General features: G+C 41.4%; 1 protein-coding gene and 1 long non-coding RNA gene across 23 annotated transcripts in view; one reads left to right on the forward strand and one right to left on the reverse strand.

Moving 5' to 3' along the window:
- LOC109496868 (ankyrin repeat domain-containing protein 26-like) overlaps positions 1 to 21,943 on the reverse strand; it is a 243,408-nt gene that overhangs the window by 187,201 nt on the left and 34,264 nt on the right. For all 22 annotated transcript variants that reach the window (XR_006593561.1, XR_006593567.1, XR_006593564.1 and 19 more), the window contains 3 exons: positions 12,397 to 12,487; positions 8,491 to 8,527; positions 3,002 to 3,074 (listed from right to left, as the gene is read on the reverse strand). Coding sequence is in view for 15 of the 22 variants with exons in the window: in XM_045051617.1 (XP_044907552.1) it covers positions 3,002 to 3,074; positions 8,491 to 8,527; positions 12,397 to 12,487 (201 nt within the window). In the remaining 7 variants the exon portion in view is untranslated. The remainder of the gene's footprint in view (positions 1 to 3,001; positions 3,075 to 8,490; positions 8,528 to 12,396; positions 12,488 to 21,943) is intronic.
- On the forward strand, positions 5,470 to 8,113 carry LOC123383657. The gene is made up of 2 exons (XR_006593596.1): positions 5,470 to 5,642; positions 7,656 to 8,113. It is a non-coding gene; the product is annotated as an uncharacterized LOC123383657 (long non-coding RNA).

Below are 21,943 nucleotides of genomic sequence, written 5' to 3' on the forward strand. Positions count from 1 at the left end.
GGTATGGGGAACCACCTATCATGCTACTAGAAGTCAAAAGAAAGCTGGAGTCGCCACACTTCCACCAGAAAGACTAGATGTTAAACCAGAGACTGTAGTAACAGATTCAGAAGGGCATTGGGTCATAATTAAGGGGTCTATCCATCAAGAGGAGCTAACACTTGCAAATATTTATGGCCCCAAAGTGAAACGCCCACACATATGAATCGATTAATCACAAACATGATTAAATGTATACATACAAATACCATGATTGTAGACGACTTTAAGACTCCACTCATGGCAATAGGTGTATGGTCAAGGCAGAAAATAAGTACGGAAACACAGATCCAATGTGTCATTGGACCAGATGTATTCAGATATACATAGATATATATTGGCCTAATATATATGCATTTATATACACGGATATCAACACCGATATATTAAGATCTTTTCATCCAACGGCAGTAGAACGCACATTCTCCTTAAGTGCACATAGAACATTCTCCAATGAGTCCAAGTGACATCCTGGGTCACAAAACAGCCCTCCACAAATATAAAAGGACTGAGAGCATACCTTGCATATTGTCAGATCACAACAACGAGCACTTGCTCATTCTTTCTCTCTCTCCCTCCCTTTCCAAGAGAAATACAAACATTTCAAAAACATTTAGCTCAGCCCCTTCCAAGAAAGAGAAAAACAAGAATAATAAACCTTGTGGGGCAATGAGTCCTGGATGGAAACCGCACACAGACAGTAGAATTCCATAACCAATATGTTGACAATGGAGTTGACAGAAAGTGATGTACTAAAAGAACAGACACGAAAGAAATAGTTTCTGCAAGGACAAATTAGGGTAGGGGTAGACCATTAAAAAAGAGCCTGGTGCGGGGAAGACATATGTGGCACAGTCAGTTCAGCATCCACCTTCAGCTCATGAGTCATGATCTCACGGGGTGTGGGTTTCAGCCCCACGTTGAGCTCTGTGTTGACAGCTCGGAGCCTGCAGCCTGCTTTGGATTCTGTGTCTCCCTCTGTCTCTGCCCCTACCCGGCTTGCACTCTGTGTCTCTCTCTGTCTCAAAAATAAATAAACTTTAAAAAAATTTTAAAAATACAGTAAAAAGCATGGGGGGAGAAGAGGGAAAAAGAAAAAAACAAACAAACACATGACCAATCAATCAAGCATGAGCTTAAGACAAAAAAGAAAAGGAAAAATGTGAGCAAAAGAAGGTAAGTGGAAACAACATACATTTTTCAACAGGTACATAAGTAGGATTGGGAATATACTATGAACAATAGTCTCTTTTAAACCTTTTAAAGATATATGTCTCTATATATGTGTGTGTGTATGTATATATATGTGTGTGTGTGTGTGTATGTGTACATATATATGTATACATGTATGTGTGTGTATATATATAAGTGTAAATATATATGTGTATGTAACTGTATATTATATATATATATCTCTATCTCTATCTATACCTATCTATCTATCTATCTATCTATATCTACATCCATCTATCTATCTATCTATCTATCTAATATTTCTGTAAAAGAGAGGCTTTGATTCACAGTATATCCCTAATAATACTGACCCTTATCACTCTACAGTTATCTGGTTATGAATGCTGTAATAAAGAATTTAATTTTTTTCACTCGAAACAAACTGTTCAATTCCTGGCATCTATCGCTTCCGAAAAGCTAGAAATTATTACTAGACTAACAAAAGAAAAGAAAAAGAGAGGTTCCTAACACGTCAACATTCACTATGGAGAAAGAATTGGGAATGAGAATTCTAGGAAGAAATGGGAACCTTCAAAGGATGTGTGTAATGGGACACAGATGGGGTTACACAAGCAAAGGCTGAGGACTTTTTCTCTGCAATTTTAAGCTCACAATGGGAGGGTACTAAAAATATACTGTAACCTTCTTTCTTATGTAACTCCTGATTTCCTCAATAGAATTCATTTGCGTTTATACATGTTAGACACTAAAACGGAATATAAACTGAAGCCTGACTTTTTAAATTCACATAATTAGTTGTGATATATCATGTGTATTTTGTTACTTTTCAAACTCCATTCCACGGAATTCCATTTCCCTACTCATTTATTCACATTCAAAAACCATGACATTGCTTCTTCCAAGCAAGACGTTATTCTAGGAGCTCCAGGAGCCAAGCAAGTGTGTTTCCTAACCTCCAGGAGCTTATCATGACTGAGGGGCTTTGAAATGAATACTGAAATAAATATCAGATGTCTGAAACTTTAAATTTTAGAATCTGACACAAGGACTAGGAGGAGATAGTGTTCAAAGCTAGAATAGGAAAGATTTCTGAAATCAGAAATTTGACAACTTGGCTATGAAGAGCCTCTGTTCATAGAGCTACTCTTTTCAGCAAAATATGTATTCTTCGGGGAGAGGCACAATTTTAACTTACTCTTCATGCAATTATTTGAAAACTACAGGAGAACACCTTTGTAAGGTAAATGTTGAGAAATAATGTAAACATCTAAATTTCTACATTTTCTAATATTATTTTCGTCTAAATGTAGAACAAAGGATAGAGCCAAAGGAAATCCTGTATGTCACCAAAATAAAACTTGCCCGGGGCCGGGGGGGGGGCACCCTACAATAGATACTTGGACCCAATCAGGTTTCATTTAGGCCTGAGTATTATCAGTCATGTTACTATCACAGTAAGAATCCTTATCCTTAAGCAAATGTCATATTGCCTCCATGATGGGAAAGCTTTTCCCAACATAATATGACGGTCATTATATGTTTTCCAGCCCATTCTTTTATCAGCCTCCACCTGTAGGATTTACCAAAGTACAACAAAACAAAACAAGACATTCAACGCGTCATGTATCTGTAAAGTGGTTTGTTCTTGCTAACTTTCCATGACACACATAAAATGATGATACACAGGCTCCTCTTAAATTTTCAGAATAAATAAGGGAGAAAAGTCAATTCATAGCAGGAAAGTGAGTTTCACAGGAGGGTACTTTACCTTGGTACCAAAATCTAAGACTTGGCTAGATGATGTAGACCATGAATCATCAGGACCAGGTTTGTCCGAAAGCCTTTAGAGCAAAAAAATACAAGAAAAACATGTTCATTCATTTAAAAACAAAATTTAAGAAAGTTAAGGGAAAGGTCGCCTGTCTGTTTATTCCACTAAGTTTCTTGGTATCATTAAAATTGGCCTCTGGTTTTTTCATTAAGTTTTATTTTAATGCCGGTAATAGCAACATCCAGAGTTATATTAGTTTCAGTTGTACAATATAGTGATTCACCAACTCCATACTCACCCCGTGCTCATCATGACAAGGGCACTCCTTCATCCCCATCATCTCTTTCACCCCTCCCACCACTCACCTCCACTCCGCAACCAGCCGTTTCTTCTCTGCAGTTAAGAGCCTATTTCTTGGTTTCTCTCCCCTTTTGTTTCCTCCCTTTGCTCGTTTGTTGTTTCTTAAGTGCTACATGAGTAAAATCATATGGCATTTGTCTTTCCCTGACTTTGCTTATCATACTACACTCAGGCTCCATCCAGGTGATTGCAAATGCCAAGATTTCATTGTTTTATGATTGAGTAATGTTACAGTGTGTGTGTGTGTGTGTGTGTGTGTGTGTGTGTGTGTGATATCCACACACACATACATTCATATAGGGCTTCTTCTTGGTTCACTCAGCTGTCAATGGACGCTTGCGCTGGCTGTTGGAAATAATGCTGCAATAAACACAGGAGTGTGTGTGTCCCGTGGAATTCGTGTTTTTGTATTCTCTTGGGTAGTATCCAGTAGTGCAATTACTGGAGCATAGGAGAGTTCTGGTTTTAATTTTTTGAGGAACCTCCATGCTGTTTTCCACAGGGGCCGCCCCCATTTGCATTTCCACCAACGGTGCAAGAGGTTTCCTTTGTCTCCACATCCTCGCAAACACTTGCTTCTTGTGTCTTGGAGTGTAGCCATTCTGACAGGTGTGACGTGGTATCTCGTTGTAGTTTGGGGGAGCATCTTTTCATGTGTCTGTTGACCATCTGTATGTTGTCTTTGGAAAAGTGTCTGGTTATGTCTACTGCTCATTTGTAAACTGGGCTTTTTTGGAGGGGGGTGATGTTGACATGTATCCATTTTTTAGACATTGTGGATACTAACCCTTTACTGGATTTGCAAAACATTTCCAAATTTGTTCTCCCATTCCAGAGGTTGCCTTTCAGTTTTGACAGTTTCCTTCACTGTGCAAAAGCTTTGTAGGTTGATATAGTCCCCAAACTTTATTCTTGCTTTATTTCCCTTGGCTCAAGAGATATAACTAGTAAAATGTGGCTACAGCCAAAGTCAGAGAAATGACGGCCTATGCTCTCTTCAAGGATTTTTTTTTTTATGGTTTCAAGTCTCACACTTAGGTGTTTAATTCATTTTGAGTTTATTTGTGTGTATGGTACAGAAATTGGTCCAGGTTCATTCTTTGGCATGTGGCTTGTCCAGTTTTCCCAACACCATTTGGTGAAGAGCATGCCTTTTCCCCACTGGATAGTCTTTCCTGTTTGTAGAAGATGAACTGACCATACAGTGGTGGATTTATGTCTGGGTTTGACGTTCTATTCCACTGAGCTATAAGGCTATTTTGTACGCCTGTACCCACAATACTGTTTGGATTACTACAGCTTTGGAATAGAACTTGAAAGCTGAGATTGCGATACCTCCAGGGTTCCTCGTTTTCAATAGTGCTTTGGCCATTCAAGGTCTTTTGTGGTTCTATACAACGTTTAGGCTTGTTTGTCTAGCTCTGCGACAAATGCTGTTGGTATGGTGACAGGGATTGCATGACATCGGTAGATGGCTTTCGGTAGTGTAGGCACTTTAAAAATATGTATTCTTCCCATCAGTGAGCATCGGATGTCTTTCTCTTTCTTTCCGTCCCCTTCAATTTCTTTCTTTCAGTGTTTTACGGTTTCCAGAGTACAGGTCTTTCACAATTTGGACCCTGTTTTAAAAAAAGCTTTCTGTTCTCTATTTGGCCTCAACCTCTCCTAACCTGTGAAATCTCCAGGAAAGACCCAGTCTGAGTTTCCATAACCAAATGTGACAGGCAGACAATGCTCTGAAATGGTTGAAAATGAAATGTATACACGTTACCACGATGACTTCTCACCTCACATCTGTCAGAATGGCTCAGTGTCAACACACAGGAATCAACAAGGGTTGCTCAGGGTGTGGAGGGAAAACAACCCTTGTACACCGGTCATGGGATATAAATTGGTATCACCACAGTGAAAGCCACTATGGAGGGGCCTCAACGAATTAAAAACACAAATACCATAGGATCCAGTGATTCCACTACTGGGTATTTATTTACCCAAGGGAAATGGAAGTACTCATTTGAAAAGATATATGCACCCCTATCTTTATTATAGCATTATTTACAATAGACAAGATATGGAAGCAACCCAAGTGTCCACCAATACATGAAGAGACCACACACACACACACACACGCACACTCACACAAACACACACACACACACACACACACACACACGGACACACACACAAACACACACACACACTGAAATATTACGCAGCTATAAATGAGAATGAGATCCTGCCATCTGCAACATCATGGATGTACCTACATGGTATGAGGGTAAGTGAAATAAGTCAGAGAAAGACAAATCCTATATGATTTCACTTCTGTGTAGAATGTAAAAAGGGCAATAAATGAACAAACAGAGCAAAAGCAGAAACAGACCCATAAATGCAGAGCTTTGACTTTTGCCAGAAGGGAGGGGAGGTGGGGGGATGGACAAAGTGGGTGAAGGGGAGAGGGGAGTTCAGGGTTCCAGTTATAGAATGAATAAATCACAAGGCTCAAAGGTACAGCGTAGGGAATCTAGTCAGTGGTAGCGTAATACCATCATACATTAACAGATGGGAGCTACGCTTATGGCGATCACGGGGAAACATCCAGAGTTGTTGCATCACACATTGCATTGTGTGTCATGTAGACCTCCGTTTAAGTAAACGTATCAAGGGTTAGGTTTCTATGCTATGAGTGGCAGTACTAACTAGAGATTGAAAGATTCAAAGTTCCCAAGGCCAACTTTGTTCCCACACTGGTCTTGCCTTATTTAGTTCCATAATAACTAGCAAGACATTCCAAGCCTTCAGGGGCATTCAGCTACCCAAGGACGGAGACTGTGATCAAAATGGTCCCGGTAGTTGTGCCTCTGTTCCTCTCTACGCTGCCTGACTATTTTCTTCCCTATGAGCTCCCACTCCTACATCACTCTTCGGCACGGTTCTGTGGCATCCCCCAACCTTTCAATCTTTAGCCTATGAAGCCATACACTCCTACAACAAGGATGGGCTCAAATGACCGAGGGTAGGAGCCATGTCCTGCTCCTGGAGAACAAGCGAACTGGGAGTCTCAGTCATCCACACAGTCACCTCAACATAGGCATGTTATCACCGATCCAGATGAAGCTCCCTTACTGATTTGACAAGTCAGTCCTACCCCTGCCCAGCTCTACAAGTACATGGGAAGGGCATCACAGATTTAGGAAAAGAGGTGGAGTGAGGAGACAGCTTGCCTTGGACCATACATCCCTGATGTTCGGAATCTCCACCACCCACCGCCAATTCCTTGAGAGGATCTAAGCTATCCTCCCTCAGTTGGGGTGGAAGTAGGGGATATCATATTTCTATTTGCTGTAAACAGACTCTTCCCAGCAGCTCAAATGATTTTTAATCTCTCTCATCAGAAAATCTGAGGTATGCTCGCACTTTCAATGAAACCAACACACACAAAAGCAGAAACCTGGTCACGACCCTCTTGAACTCTCTATTTGAATATGCCTTTCTAAACAACTCCCCTAATCCTGGGTCCTTCATTCCTGTCATTCACCTGTATCTCACTTGGCATAAACCCCCATATTCTGACATCTTTTCTCAAACTCGTATTCCTAACCAACTCAGTGTTGTTCTCCTTGAAACCTGGTCTCCTCTGCTAATTCGATTCTTACCCTCCTTCATTGTATTCATTAGACCCACTCCCAAGCTTTCTATTATTAAAACAGTTGCCTGCAAGATGAGACAAAAAGAAGGAAGGAAAGAAAGAAAGAAAGAAAGAAAGAAAGAAAGAAAGAAAGAAGAAAGTAAAACAGATTTTAACTTGCATTTCTGTCACTTGTCATATCCAAATAGGTCACTTCAATCTTTTTGGAGTTTCAAATTCTCCAGGGAAACAACCATTGGGCAAGGAGGTGAAACATAGGTTGACATACCAGAGGGTGTTTTGAGGAATTAATGTCTGAGGTTCCCTAAATCTTGAGACCCTAAGTGCTTTTGATTTGGCCTCTGGAAAAATGGAGAGTCCTTATCTGGCAGAAGTGGGGAAATTATTGGAAAAAAAAAAAAAGAAATACCAAGGAAGCCAGAGAGGAAAGTCAAAAGGCAAAAACACAGTACAAAAAATCAAGGGGGGAAAAAAAACTCCAAAAAAACCAAAAAGCTTCCTTAAACTAGACAACGGTACTAGCCCGAAGGGAAACCAGCCTGGGAACTTAGGCAACAGAGAATCATATAGCAATATCCTCAAAATAGAGAGTGAGTTTAATTAATGTAACATGGTCTACAACTAGATATCCTTCCCTTACAGAAAACTCCTTTGTCTCAAGAAGAGAGGATATCACTACATCTAAGGACTTGCCTGATGACATCTTGCTTATTATGTAAAAGCCTGGACACCATGGCCATAGCTGACATCCACCCTAGAATCTCGGATGGTAAATACAAGGGACTAGTTACCACTGCACTAATGACTTTTGTTAGCACTAGTGGTCAAATATATGAGGCCAAATGCTTGGAGTAACCTGGGTCCTTAAGCAAACCCTAAATTGGTGTTCCGACATCATTATCTTTGACATTCTGAGTTGATCTGTCCTAGGATCGGTATCTTCATCTCAGTGCTGCTGAGGAACCAGAGAATGGATGCGGAAGCTCCAAGGGCTGACGGGCAAAGCCCCTCAGCTACCCGTTAAGTATGGAATCATGGTCGAGTCATCAACCTCCCTGAACCACAGTTGCCAAAGTAATAAAAAGTAGGCTACAATAACACAGCTACTTTGCAAAGCTGTACAATGACTATATAACTGAACAGATGGTACCCATAGGATATAGTGTCTGGTCCAGTGTAGAACACGCAACAACTGGTTTTGTTGTCTGCGTTCCCTTACGAGACACATAATTTTCAGTTCATTCATTCCCTTTCCTTTCCTTTCATTATCCGTTTCATTTCATTTCATTTCTTTATACTTTGAGAGTGAGTGCACACAGAAATCGGGAAAGATATCCCAAGGAGGCTGTCCGCGCAAAACCTGACGTGGGGCTTGAACTCACAAACCTGAGTTGAAGTCAAGAGTCACACCCTTAACCGACTGAGCCACCCGGGTGCCCCAGCAAATGTCATTTTTACAAATCCATAAAAATCCTACCTGGATATAGAATCTTCCTCAGCATTCTTATCTGCTCCTAAAGAAGAAAGCAAAATACATGTTAAATCAACCATCGGAAAATAGAGGAAATTACAAGTGTACGGCTTATGATTTGTGAAAAAGTATTGCTTTGGGACCACACCTGGAAACCACACTACACTGAATGGTAATTATCCCATTCGTAGGCTTAAAGCACTAAGAAATCTTACTTTCTCCTCTATATTGACCAAAAGCAAGAATGGGTTTTCTCAGAATTTGACACCTACAGGGGAACTGATGTTTACAATGACCATCACTGACCGACTCTATGGCACTGGAGGAAACTGGTATCGTGAGGAGAATGATTATCATGAGCGGACAATATCAGACTGAAACTAGCATGATTTTTCTGGACTTCCACTCCTAGAGGAGTTGAAAGAGAGTATCTTTATTTTGTGGTAACACGGCAGAACTTCCCCAGCTCTTCAGCAGACACTCTTCAGTTTTAGGAGGAAACACCCCCTCCCAAAGTGTGCTCTATAGCTATTGTACTTTGCAGCATGGCCAAACCATAGCAAACAGACTCTCCCTGGCCTTATTTCCATTGGCAAGGTAAGAAGGAAAGATTTGTCATTCCAGTTTGATATCGTTGTAACCTCTTGAGGCTGTCTCCTTCCATTGCTAGAGAGTCTATCTAGACGCACCGCACACCACAGAGGAGGATGATCCCAATGTGAGTGCTCTGTAGTGGTTCATGATGTCATTTTTCTCAACCCTCCCCATTAGGTGACACACATCTAGAGACATCATACTTTTTTTCATGGAAGGCAGAGGTCATCCGATCCTCTACTGATGAGCAACTAAACGAAACAAAGGGCAAAGAATAGCTTGAATGCCTACATTCAATTACCAGGATATTTTCACTTTCTAAACATTCAAAGACATCCACTCTATGATTCTAACTATATGACACCTGGAAAGAGCAAGGCTATGGAGCTAAGGGTTGGGGTGAACGTAGGGATAAACGGGCACAGCACAGAGGACTTTTAAGGCAGTGGAACTCTTTCACACGATACCACAAAGGTGGATTCACATCATTACACATTTGTTAAAACTCATAGAACGTATAACACCAAGGCTGAACACTAATGCACATTAGAGACTTGGCCTCCAAATGAAGAGTTCGTGTCCATAGAAAATGCACCACTGTTGTCAGGGTGCCTGGGTGGCTCAGTTGCTTCAGCGTCCAACTCTAGATCTGAGCTCAGGTCATGATCTCACAGTTCATGGGATCAAGTCCTGCATCAGGCTCTGTGCTGACAGCACAGGATTCTTTCCCCCCTCTCCCTCTGCCCCTTGGCTGCTCACACGCATGCATGCTCTCTCGCTCAAAACTAAACCAAGGAACTGAAAAAAAGAATCCTAGTAAAAATGGACCACTGTCGTGCAAGATGTTAACAACAGGGGAGGCTAGGCGTGTACGGGAGCGTGGTATGGTATATGGAGACTCTCTGTACGTCCTATTATATTTTGCTGTGAACTTAAAACGGATGTCAAAAATCAGGCTTATTAAATGTATGAAACAACAAAAACAACAAAATATGGTATCCATTGAAGCTACTCTTAGCATATACTAACTCATGATACAGTCACCTTGAACATTAAAATAGAGATCAAAGTAACACAATAGGGGTACTGTCTCCCATTTGGAAGTATATGAAAATGCATAAACAAAACACAAAAATACAACAGTTATTTGTATACTTAGGCAAGAAAACGATTGATGAATATGATCCGAAATCTTATACCTATAAACAGGGGTTCAGCGCCATAGGAATCAAACCTGGGTTTTCCATATAATTAAGAGATTTTCATTCTAATTTTAAATCAAAAATCATTATGTTGATCACACCTGAGAATCATAATGAAAGCTTAATCACATTTAAAAAAAAAAAGATGATAATGACCTAATATTGCCTCGTAATTTTTACACAAATACCTACTTCATATGGATGATGAAACTGAAACCAGTACCATGGTAACCGTCATGTTACTTGCTAGTAAAACAAAATTTGAAGACACCACCAAAAATGACGTCAGGGCTATAATTCCTATGCAGAACAGATTTCATCCAGCAGGCCGAAGATGGCTACCCTCAGAACATCCTACTTGAATGACTGGCCCTTGGCTGTTCCCTGGGATCTTGGATTTAAGGAGGGTTGGCACCATTCCCTAGCTGGTTAAGAGTGGTTCACTGTGCCTAAGTGCTGCTACACTCAATGTGCTTAAGGCCGTACACTTGATTTCCTTTCTGGAAACCTGGAATTTTGGGACATGCTAAGGAGAAGATGCCTATGTGATTCGCATTTGATGAAAACCTCGGGCACTGAGTATCCATAAGCCTCGTACTGGCCCACAACATTTCACTTGTGCTGTCCTAATTTCATGCTGGAGGAATTTAGCACATCCTGCCAACTCCATAGAGAAAAGATTCCTGGAAGCCTGCGCTTGGTTTCCTCTGGCCTTCACCCCGTGCACCATTGCTCGGTGCTGATTGGCCTTTCTAGCCTGTCCCCATACCAATCCACACGCATGACTACAACTATATGCTGAGTCCTGTGAGCTCTTCTAGTGAATCATCAAATCTGGGTGTCCCTGGGATGCCTCTAACACAACTGCATTATGTGAAATTTTATTATCTGGGTTGATGTCTTACACGTGGTTACAGTCAGAAGGTTATGTCACAGAATACCTTTCCTGGAATCTCTTTTCTTGGTATTTCACTCGAAAATTCCTACATCCCTATATATCCATTTGAAGAAAGGTTTAAAAGGAATACATGAAATCATGATGTCAGAAAGTGTGAAACAAGCAACAATCTTATTTTACTCCGAAAACAGAGAGAGAGAGAGAGAGAGAGAGAGAGAGAGAGAGAGCAAATCCTGGTGATTGCCCCTATGTTCTACCATATAAAAGTTCTCTGAAATATGAAAAATCAGTTAATTTTCTCCCACTACCTAGGACTTAGTTCATTTTTCTGGCAGATAGGAATCAAAGAAGTAACAGGGATCATTCTACAACAATCAGAACTGTCAGACAGAATATGAAAACATACTACTGATTATAGTGTTCTTTTGTTTCTTTTCCTTATTTTCCTAGAACATTAAAAATATAGTTCACCTATTAAAGGCAGTTATTGCCAAAATAATCAAAAGTCACAAATACGGCATCCAAAATGTCAGATGCGTTATCTTGATGCCTCCTTATGTGACCCTCCTTCCAATTCTCTTATTTTGCCCTAAAGGATACTACCATATGAAGTACCCCCATTTTATATGGCATTGACGTATATACATTTATCGCGGACGACAAACGCTTATGTTCACCCATGGTAGTTAGGACATAACTCTGCATCATCAGCTAGGTCAGTCCTCAATGTCTTGCCAACCGTGAGGATAACAGTAAGAGTGGGAACATTTGGGGATAGTACTCTGACAAATTCTGGTACGAGAAGCTCACCTGATAGTGTTGCTGCATTTCAACTAGTCTGCTCTTCCCTTTAAAGAACTAGTGCATTTTACCACCTTCCAGTAGAAACACCATACACACCGGCTTACTTTCCTTCATTTATTCCCTGTAGTCTCCGCCATTCACATGATTCCCTCTTTGGCTCTTCTCTTCTTTCCTGAGGTTCCTTGGGCCTTCCAGGGTCTTGAAAGGGAACTAGTCATTTAGGTCCTTTGGTGGCACTCTCAATTTAATCTGTTGCTGACACCACGTACGATATGCAACTTACCTCCTTTTCACATCTCTTTCTCTTTCCTATGCACTTAACAGGCCGTTTTCTTTAGATATTAGAATATATCAGTATTCCTGTTTTAAATCAACATTCTGTCAAATGACCTTTGAATAAAATACAGTTCTTACCTTCTACTTGTCCATTTAATATTCTTTGCCCTTTCTGATCCACAGCTCCAGAGACATGAGGAAGAAATTTGTTGGGCTTCTCAGACACACTCTGTTAAAAGTAGCATCAGTAATGAGTTGCGTGAAGACTTCCTAAGCCTTTTCCAAGAAAATTTCTGAAGTTATGATTTTAACAACAATCAGACTTACAAAGAAGTAAAACGTATTGACCACCAACACATTTAAATACAAAACCTCATACATGCTCTCTTGATTCAGCGTCCCTTTGAATCTTCATTTGGCTATTGACTCTCTAAACTGATCATGGAAGGCCACAATAAATACTTTCAAAGGCAGAAGCCTTTGAATTCAAAGGCAGATTTCAAAAAGGAACTAACAAAACACCTTCCTTTGCATTCCTGACCGAAATAAAAGGACATTTGAAGTCAGTTTTGAAACAAATTCTTTAAAAGTGTACTTGCTATAAATGAAAACTGCTTCTAATAAAATGGCAGACATTTGTTTCAGTGTCAATTCATACCTCACATGATCAGAAACTTTGGAGTATATCATGTTGAGTATCAACAAAACACTGTTGTAGCTGCTGCTTCGTTTAGGTAAACAAAGGCTTGACCTTTTTCTTGACGAAAGAAGGGTTGGATCCAATGGCAAAGTAGTCAGAAAAAACTTTTCTTAAAATTATGGTGAACTAGTAGCAGAAACAATGTAGATATAGGTATGGAACTCTTCAGAATGTGTAGTAAGCATTCAAACGGCAAGTACAAGAACATGTATGTCCTAGTCACCTAAAATGTGCCAAGCACTCATTTCCCGATGCACACTTTCTTTTTTACACACAACAATAATAATCATTATGATGATGGAGTGGGCCTTCCTACTTCTTGGTGACTCCAAGACATTGGAGTAAAATGAGGATCCGTGGTCCTCTCTGTCCAGAATGTCCCTCGCCACGGTCTACACGACTGGTCCTTCTCATCTTTCACTTGGCACCTTTTGCCACTCTCAGGTCTTTTCCGACTACCAAAATTCCCACTCCCACTCTCATCCGCATCCTCACTACAAACGCCCCCAATATTCTCTCAACTAACATTGTCCATTTCCTATCGATGAAGCCTTTATACTGACTTATAACGGATTGCTGTTGACTTACTTTTCTGCTCCGACCACAACAACCTAAACCCTCCACTTGTACACTCAGTAGCTAACTGCTTGGTACGTACTCAGTATACAAGGACCAAGTAATTAAGGTCAAAACATTTACACTAATCTCACTGAGAAGATCTCAAAACTACCAAATCACTATGCCGTTGACCCTTGAACAAAGCAAGGGTTACGGGCTCTGATGGCCATGCACTCGAAAATCCACAAATATCTTTTGAAACCTCAAAACCAAATCAAAAAAACAAAAATTCCTACTGAATTTCCTACTTTAAAAGCAATTACACTTAGAAATCAAAAAGTATATACGTATTGAAAACCAGAACATTAAAGCAGAAGGGCTTGTATACGCTCGCTAGGTCTAATCTACCTTTTCGGCCTCATTTGGCCATTGACTCTGTACACTGAGCTTGGGAGGGCAGGGTTAGGATAACGGAATGCTGAGCTTACCAACAATATACACAGTTGATCAATGCATGTTTTCCCTGTTATACGTATTACATACTGTATTCTTACACTATAAACTGAAGAAAAGGTTACTAAGAAAATCGTAAGGAAGGGGTGCTGGGTGGCACTGTCGGTTCAGGGTCAGGCTCTTGACTTTGGCTCAGGTCATGATCTAGACTTCCTGAGTTCAACGCTGGCAGTCTGGAGCCTGATGAAGATTCTCTCTCTGCCCCCGCTTCCCTACTCACGTGCTCTGTCCTCTCTCTCTCTCCCAAAATTAATAATTAAAAAAAAAACCAAGATGAAAAAGACAATCGTAAGGAAGAGAAAATACAGGATGGTACTGTATTTATTGAAAAAAATCTGTATGTATGGGGACTCCCACAGTCCAAACCCATCTTGTTCAAGGGTCCAATGTATACCTATATGATGTCTCCACTAAGAGTTTACTGGAACTTATTATAGCCCCACATTAGAAAATCAAAAACCCATTCTAACTTTGCCATTCTTTTCTGGACACTAGGGCCATTTTGTTGGCCTTCGAACATCTTCCCATTGAAAACAAGTATTCTTGGGGGTCCTGGGTGACCTAGTCGATTAGGCACCCAACTTTGAAATTGCAAAATGAAAGTAAAAGGTGGAGGGGGGAGTCAAGATGGCAGGGGAGGGGATCAGAATTTCCCTTGTCCCTCAAACACAGCAGTATTTAGGTCACAAAACTTGTAATACCAGGAATACAGGCTGAAGAGGGACAGAAAAATCTCCACAGGTGCAGAGTGACAGCTTGGCGGGACAGAAGGGTGTGTGTGCAAATTTGAACAAATAAAATGGGCAGCACAGGCATGAGTGGGGGAAGCCCTTTGGTGGAGAAACTAAAGGAAAGTAGAGAGAGAGGCTGTGGGAAGTGTCTTTGGATATGAGAAAGCCTGTCCGGACCACAGACCAAGGAGAGGTCCAGAGAGCCAGTTTCTACTTTGCAAAACCGCCTTAGAGGCTAAGAAACAGAATTTTCAAGGTGGCCAGCTCTCTAGACCAGAGCTACCACCTCCCATGCCTGGTGGGGTGGGAGCCGTCCCTAGGCTTGGTAGCAATCTCAGGGCTACACTGGGAGAGAACACCTTGAGTATGGTGGAAAGGGGAGGTATTGCCCTGCCCAAGGGAAAAAGACCGTGCAGGCACGAGCCAGAGGCCCTCTGTCCACTGGGCAGAGTGGTGCAACTCCACTACGAGGTCCGAGCAAAGCGGGATGCTACAGGGTTTTGAATCCCAGCTCAGTGCTCAGGTGGCACAGGGGACTGTGCAGCAAGGCAAGCTGGCTCCCCAGTCTATTCCGTGAGGATAGCCTAAACTGTGAGTTTTGAGACACCTCGTGTGGGCAGGAGAGATTGGGGTGTCGCCATTTCTCGCCCCATGACCAACATCATGGGGCTTCAGCAAATGGACAGTGAGCTTCCGTGGAGGCAGGCCCATTACACCAAACCCTGACTCTCTGTGCCTCGTAACTGCTTCTCTATAGGAGTGAGACTGACACGGATGGGACCAGGCAGCCCCTCGTCTAGACCAGCACAGCCACCAGTCCCAGGCACCAATAGACAACTCTCCTCCGGTTTTCTATCTTAGTTTGTTTGTTTTCATTTGAGTTATTATTCTTTTGTCTTTCCTTTTCTTTTTTAATGTTTATTTCTTTATTTGGAGAGAGAGAGAGTGAGTGATCAAGCAGAAGACATGCAGAGAGAGGGAGAGAGAGAGAATCCGAGCAGGATCCATGCTCTCACTGCAGGACCTGATGGGGGTTTCGAACCCACCAACAGCGACAACATGACGTGAGCCAAATTCAAGAGTCGGACGCTTCACCTACTGAGACACCCAGGCGCCCATCTTTTCTTTCCTTTGCTTTCCCTTTCTTCTCTTTTCCCTTTTTTCTCTTTCTACTCTCCTCTTTCCTCATCTCCCTTTGGAAACAGCCTAGTAGTCTCGAGTTGACGTGGGTGAAGCTAATTATATATCTACATTTATCTATATATCTTAATATATACCTATATATCTATACATAGATATATATAGATATATCTATCTATTTTTTTCCTTTGTTCCTCTGTTCTGGTTCTTTGTGTGTCGGATTGCACATTTTCTCTATACTTTTCTAGATCTCCTTCTTCATTTTCCTCCCTCTCTTTCTGAATTAAGCCCTAGAGCTCCTTTGAGTCACTGCCTGGTCTTTTTTTCCACTCCAGTCATTTCTCTTTTTGTTTGGGCTAAGGATACTTCACCACCTTCTTCTCCTTTTTCCCAGGATTACTTCAACCAACAAATCAAAGCACACCTGGTGGAAGGCCCAAACCGCCACTCCAAGTAGCGGGAACAGTAGCCAAAGACGCACCGAAAGAGTGCACACAACACCCTCCAAAAACATTTGTTCAACTGCCAGCCTATGGACAGGGTAGGACCCCTTTTTAAGATAGTAGTACTCACAGGTGTGGGACACAGAACAAGCTATTAACACACATAAAGGGCAGGAATCTAGCCAAAACGACGAAATCGAAAAATTCTCCTCAAAAAAAATCCAGGGAAAAAAGACAGTCAGAGGAGTGCTCAAAAGAGGAAGAAACAATATATCTGAGAACATTTTTGGAATGACACTCATAAGACGCATAGTTGCGCTTAACCACGCACAGAAGACAACAGACAATCTACTGCTTCAGAGATCAAGGACCTAAGGAATCGTCACGAAAAACCCTGATATGAAATGTAAACGAGTTACAAAATAAACTGGATGCACTGACAGCAAGGATGGGAGAAGCAGTAGACAGAATCAGTGAAATAGAAGATACAATCGTGGACAAAGGTGAAGCAGAGAAAGGAAAGGAAGGATATGACTAGATCACAAGGCAGGTATAGAGACCTACGGGATTCGGTGAGATGAAATATTAGCCATATCCTACGAAGATGGTCCTACGAAGATCCAGAAGAAGATGAGTGAGAGAAAGGGGCAGAAGGTTTTTTTGAACAACTTATAGCTGAGAGCTTCCTTCATCTGGGGAAGGAAACGGGCATCCAAGTCCTGGCGGCACAGAGAATTCCTTTCCAAATCAACACACCCAGGTCAACACCACGACATGCCATAGCGAAACTGGAAAACTACAAAGATAAGCAGAGGATTCTGAAAGCAGCTAGGGACAAACCGGTCTTACTCGACAAGGGGAGACACATAAGGGTAGCAATAGACCTGTCCAAAGAACCTTGGCAAGGCAGAAGAGAGGGGTAGGAAACGGTCAATGTGCTGAATGGGAACATATGCGGTGAAGAATCCTTTCCCCAGGAAGGCTGACATTTAGAATAGAAAGAGAGAGAAAGGCTTTCCCATACACACAAACCCTAATGGAGTTCATGACCCCTAAACCAGCCCTGCAGGAGATCCTTAGGGGCGACTCTGTGAGTGGAAAGCAGCAGAGACTACAAAGGACCAGAGGCCTCACCAAAAGCATGAAACCTTCAGATAACACAATGACACTAAATCCATATGGTTAACTACTTGCTCTGAATGTGAATGGACTGAATGTTTCAATCAAAAGACACAAGGAATCAGAATGGATAAAACACAAAACAAAACCAAAGAACAAGATCCATCTATATGTTGTGAACAAGACACTGATTTCAGACCCCAGGACACCTCCAGATTCAAAGTGAAGGTATGGGGAACCACCTATCATGCTACTAGAAGTCAAAAGAAAGCTGGAGTCGCCACACTTCCACCAGAAAGACTAGATTTTAAACCAGACACTGTAGTAACAGATTCAGAAGTGCATTGGGTCATAATTAAGGGGTCTATCCATCAAGAGGAGCTAACACTTGCAAATGTTTATGCCTCCAAAGTGAAACGCCCACACATATGAATCGAATAGTCACAAACATGAATAAATGTATACATACAAATACCATGAGTGTAGGGGCGCCTGGGTGGCACAGTCGGTTAAGCGTCCGACTTCAGCCAGGTCACGATATCATGGTCTGGGAGTTCCAGCCCCGCGTCAGGCTCTGGGCTGATGGCTCAGAGCCTGGAGCCTGTTTCCGATTCTGTGTCTCCCTCTCTCTCTGCCCCTCCCCCGTTCATGCTCTGTCTCTCTCTGTCCCAAAAATAAATAAACGTTGAAAAAAATTAAAAAAAAACACACAAATACCATGATTGTAGACGACTTTAAGACTCCACTCATGGCCACAGGCAGATCGTCAAGACAGAAAATCCGTAAGCAAACACAGATCCAATGTGTCATTGGACCAGATGTATTCAGATATACATAGATATATATTGGCCTTAATATATTCATTTATATACATGGATATCAACACCGATATATTGAGATCTTTTCATCCAACAGCAGTAGAATGCACATTCTTCTTAAGTGCACATAGAACATTCTCCAATATAGATCACATCCTGGGTCACAAAACAGCCCTCCACAAATATAAAAGGACTGAGATCATACCATGCATATTTTCAGATCACAACTCTCAGACACTTGGAATCAACCTCAAGAACAAAAACTCGAAAGCCTCCAAATGCATGGAGGTTACAGAAGTTCCTACTCAAGAAAGAATGGGTCCACCAGGCGATTAAGGAAGAAACTAAAAACCATATGGAAGCAAATGAAAATGAAAAAACGCAATCCAAACCCTTTAGAATGCAGTCCTTAGAGTAAAATACATTGCAATCCAGGCCTATCTTCAGAAGCGAGGATGGTCCCAAATACAGAAACTAACTTCACTCCTAATCGAACTAGAAACACAGCAGCAAAGAAAGCCCAACGTCAGCAGAAGTAGGGAAACAAAAAAGCATAGAGCAGAAATAAATCCTATAGAACCAAAAACAAGGTTGCACACATCAATCAATCTAAGAGATGTGGTTTTTTTTAAATAAGCAAAATTGATAACCCCCTAGCCACACTTCTCAAAAAGAAGAAAGAGAGGCCCAAACAGATAAAATCACAAATGAAAGACAAGAGATCACAACCAACACCACAGAAATACAACAAGGATCCGAGGATACTATGGAAAAGTATATGCCAACAACCTGGACAACCTGGAAGACATGGACAAATTCCTAGACACCCACACACTACCAAAAGCCAAACGGGAAGATATAGAAAATGTGAACACCCATAACCTGTGAAGACATTCAATCAGTTATTAAAAATCTCCCAACTAATATGAGTCCTGGGCAGGATGGCATCCCAGGGGAATTCTACCAGACATTTAAAGCAGAATTAATCCTTCTTCTTCTCAAGCTGTTCCAAAAAAATAGAAGCAAAGGAAAGCTTCTGGACTCCTTCTATGAAACCAGCATTACGTTGATTTCCAAAGCAGACAGAGACCCCACTAAAAAGCAGAATGACAGGCCAATGTTCCTGATGAACATGGATGCAAACCTTCTCAATAAGATAATAGCAAATGTAATGCAACGGTATATTAAGAGAATGATTTTCCAGGATCAAGTGCAATTCTTTCCTGGGCAGCAGGGCTGGTTCAATATTCACAAATCAATCAACATGACACGTCCCATGAAGAGAAGAAAGGATAAGAACCATATGATCCTGTCAATAGATGCAGGAAAAGCATTTGACAAAATACAGCACCCTTTCTGAATACAACCCTCAAGAAAATCGGATAGAAGGAAAAGACCTTCAAACCCTAAAAGCCACATATGAACGGCCCACAGCTAATAGCCTTCTCCATGGAGAAACACTGAGAGCTTTTCCCCTGAGATCAGGAACATGAAGGGATTTCTACTCTCACCACTGTTGCTCAGCATAATGTTGGAAGTCCTAGACTCAGACATCACACAACAAAATGAAATAAAAGGCATCCAAGTTGACAAAAAGAGGTCAAACTTTCACAGTTTGCAGATGACACGATAATCTATGTGGACATCCTGAAAGCCTCCACCAAAAAACTGCTAGAATGCATTCAGCAAAGTTGCAGGATTAAAATCAATGCACCCAAATCGGTTGCATGTCTATACACCAATCATGAAGCATTAGAAAGAGATATCAAGGAATCGATCCCATTTACCACTGCACCAAACCATAAAACACCTAGCATTAAACCTAACCAAAGAGGTAAAAGATCTGTATGCTGAAAACTATAGACAACTTATGAAAGAAACTGAAGAACACACAAAGAACCCGGAAAATATCCCATGCTCATGGGTTGCAAGAACAAACATTGTTAAAATGTCAATACTACCCAAAGCGATCTGTACACTCAATGCAATCCCAATCAAAATAACAGCAGCATTCTTCACAGAACTAGAACAAACAATCCTAAACTTTGGAGAGAACCACAAAAGACCCAGACCAGAACAACGAAAGTAAGGTTGAAAAAGAAAACCAGAGTGGGGGAGGCATTACAATCCCGGACTTTAGTCTGTACTACAAAGCTGGATTCCTCAAATGCACGGTATTAGCTCCAAACAAGCACAGAGGCCAATGGAATAGAATAGAGAACCCAGAAATGGGCCCACAGATGTGTGGCCAACTAAGCTCCAACAAAGCAGGAAAGAGTAGCTAATGCAAAAAAGAAGGTCTCTTTAGCTAATGGTGCTGGGAGAACTGGACAGCAACATGCACAAGAGTGAACCTGGACCACTTTCTTACACCTTACACAAACATAAACTCCAATGCATGAAAAAGCTTCCCGTGAGACAGGAAACCATCAAAATCCTAGAGGAGAAAGCAGGCAACCACCTCTCTGACCTCGGCTGCAGTGATTACTTACTTGACATGTCTCCAAAGGCAAGGGAAAATAAAAGCAAAAGTGAACTTTTGGGACCTCATCAAGATACAAAGCTGCCACACAGCAAAGACAACAATCAACAACTTTAAAGGCAACCAACGGAATGGGAGAAGATATGTATTTGCAAATGGCATATCACATAAAGGGTTAGGATAAAAAAGTCTATAAAGAACTTGCCAAACTCAACACCCAAAAACCAAGTAAGCGAAGAAAGGGGCAGAGGACGTGAATAGACACTTTTCCAAAGGAGACACCCAGATGGCCAACAGACACATGCAAAGATGCTCAACATCACGCATCATCCAGGAAATACAAATCAAACCCCACTGGGATAACACCTCAATCAGTCAGAGTGTGGTGGTGAAATTCACACCTCTGGAAATAACAGATGTTGGCGAGGATGTGGCAAAATGGGAACCCTCTTGCACTGTTGGTGGCAATGCAAACGGGTGCAGCCACTCTGGAAAGCAGTGTGGAGGTTCCTCAAAAATTAAAAATAGAATTACAGCACTAGTAGGCATTTATCCAAAGGATACAGGAGTGCTGATTTGTAGGGGTTGTATCCCAGAGTTGATAGCAGTTCTATCAACAATCGCCAAATTATGGAAAGAGCCCAAATGTCCATCAACCGATGAATGGCTAAAGAAGAGGTGGTGGTCTATCTACAATGGAATAATACGACCTGGCCATGAAAAAGAATGGAATCTTGCCATTTGAAACACTGTGGAAGCAACTGGAAGGTATGATGCTAAATGAAATAAGTCGGTCAAGAGAAAGATATCGTATGTTTTCACTCATATGTGGAATTTGAAAACTTCACACAAGACCATAGGGGAAGGGAAAGAAAAAAAAAGTTACAAATACCTAGAGGGAGGCAAACCATATGATGGTCTTAAAAGACAGAGAACAAGCTGAGGGTTGATGGGGGTGGGGAGTTAAGGGGGTGGAAAAAAGGGATGGTGGGCATTGAGGAAGGCACCTGTTGGAATAAGCCCTGGGTTTATACAGAAGTGATGAATTCCATGAATCTACTCCCTAAGCCAAGACTACAATGTACACACTATATATTCCCTAACTGGACACTAAATTGTCAAATAATAAAAATAAAGAACAAATAAAGAATAATAATGAAAACAGGGGAGGGGCGCCTGGG

This window comes from Felis catus, assembly GCF_018350175.1.
Source record: "Felis catus isolate Fca126 chromosome F1 unlocalized genomic scaffold, F.catus_Fca126_mat1.0 chrF1_random_Un_scaffold_34, whole genome shotgun sequence".
Classification (NCBI taxonomy): Eukaryota; Metazoa; Chordata; class Mammalia; order Carnivora; family Felidae; genus Felis; species Felis catus.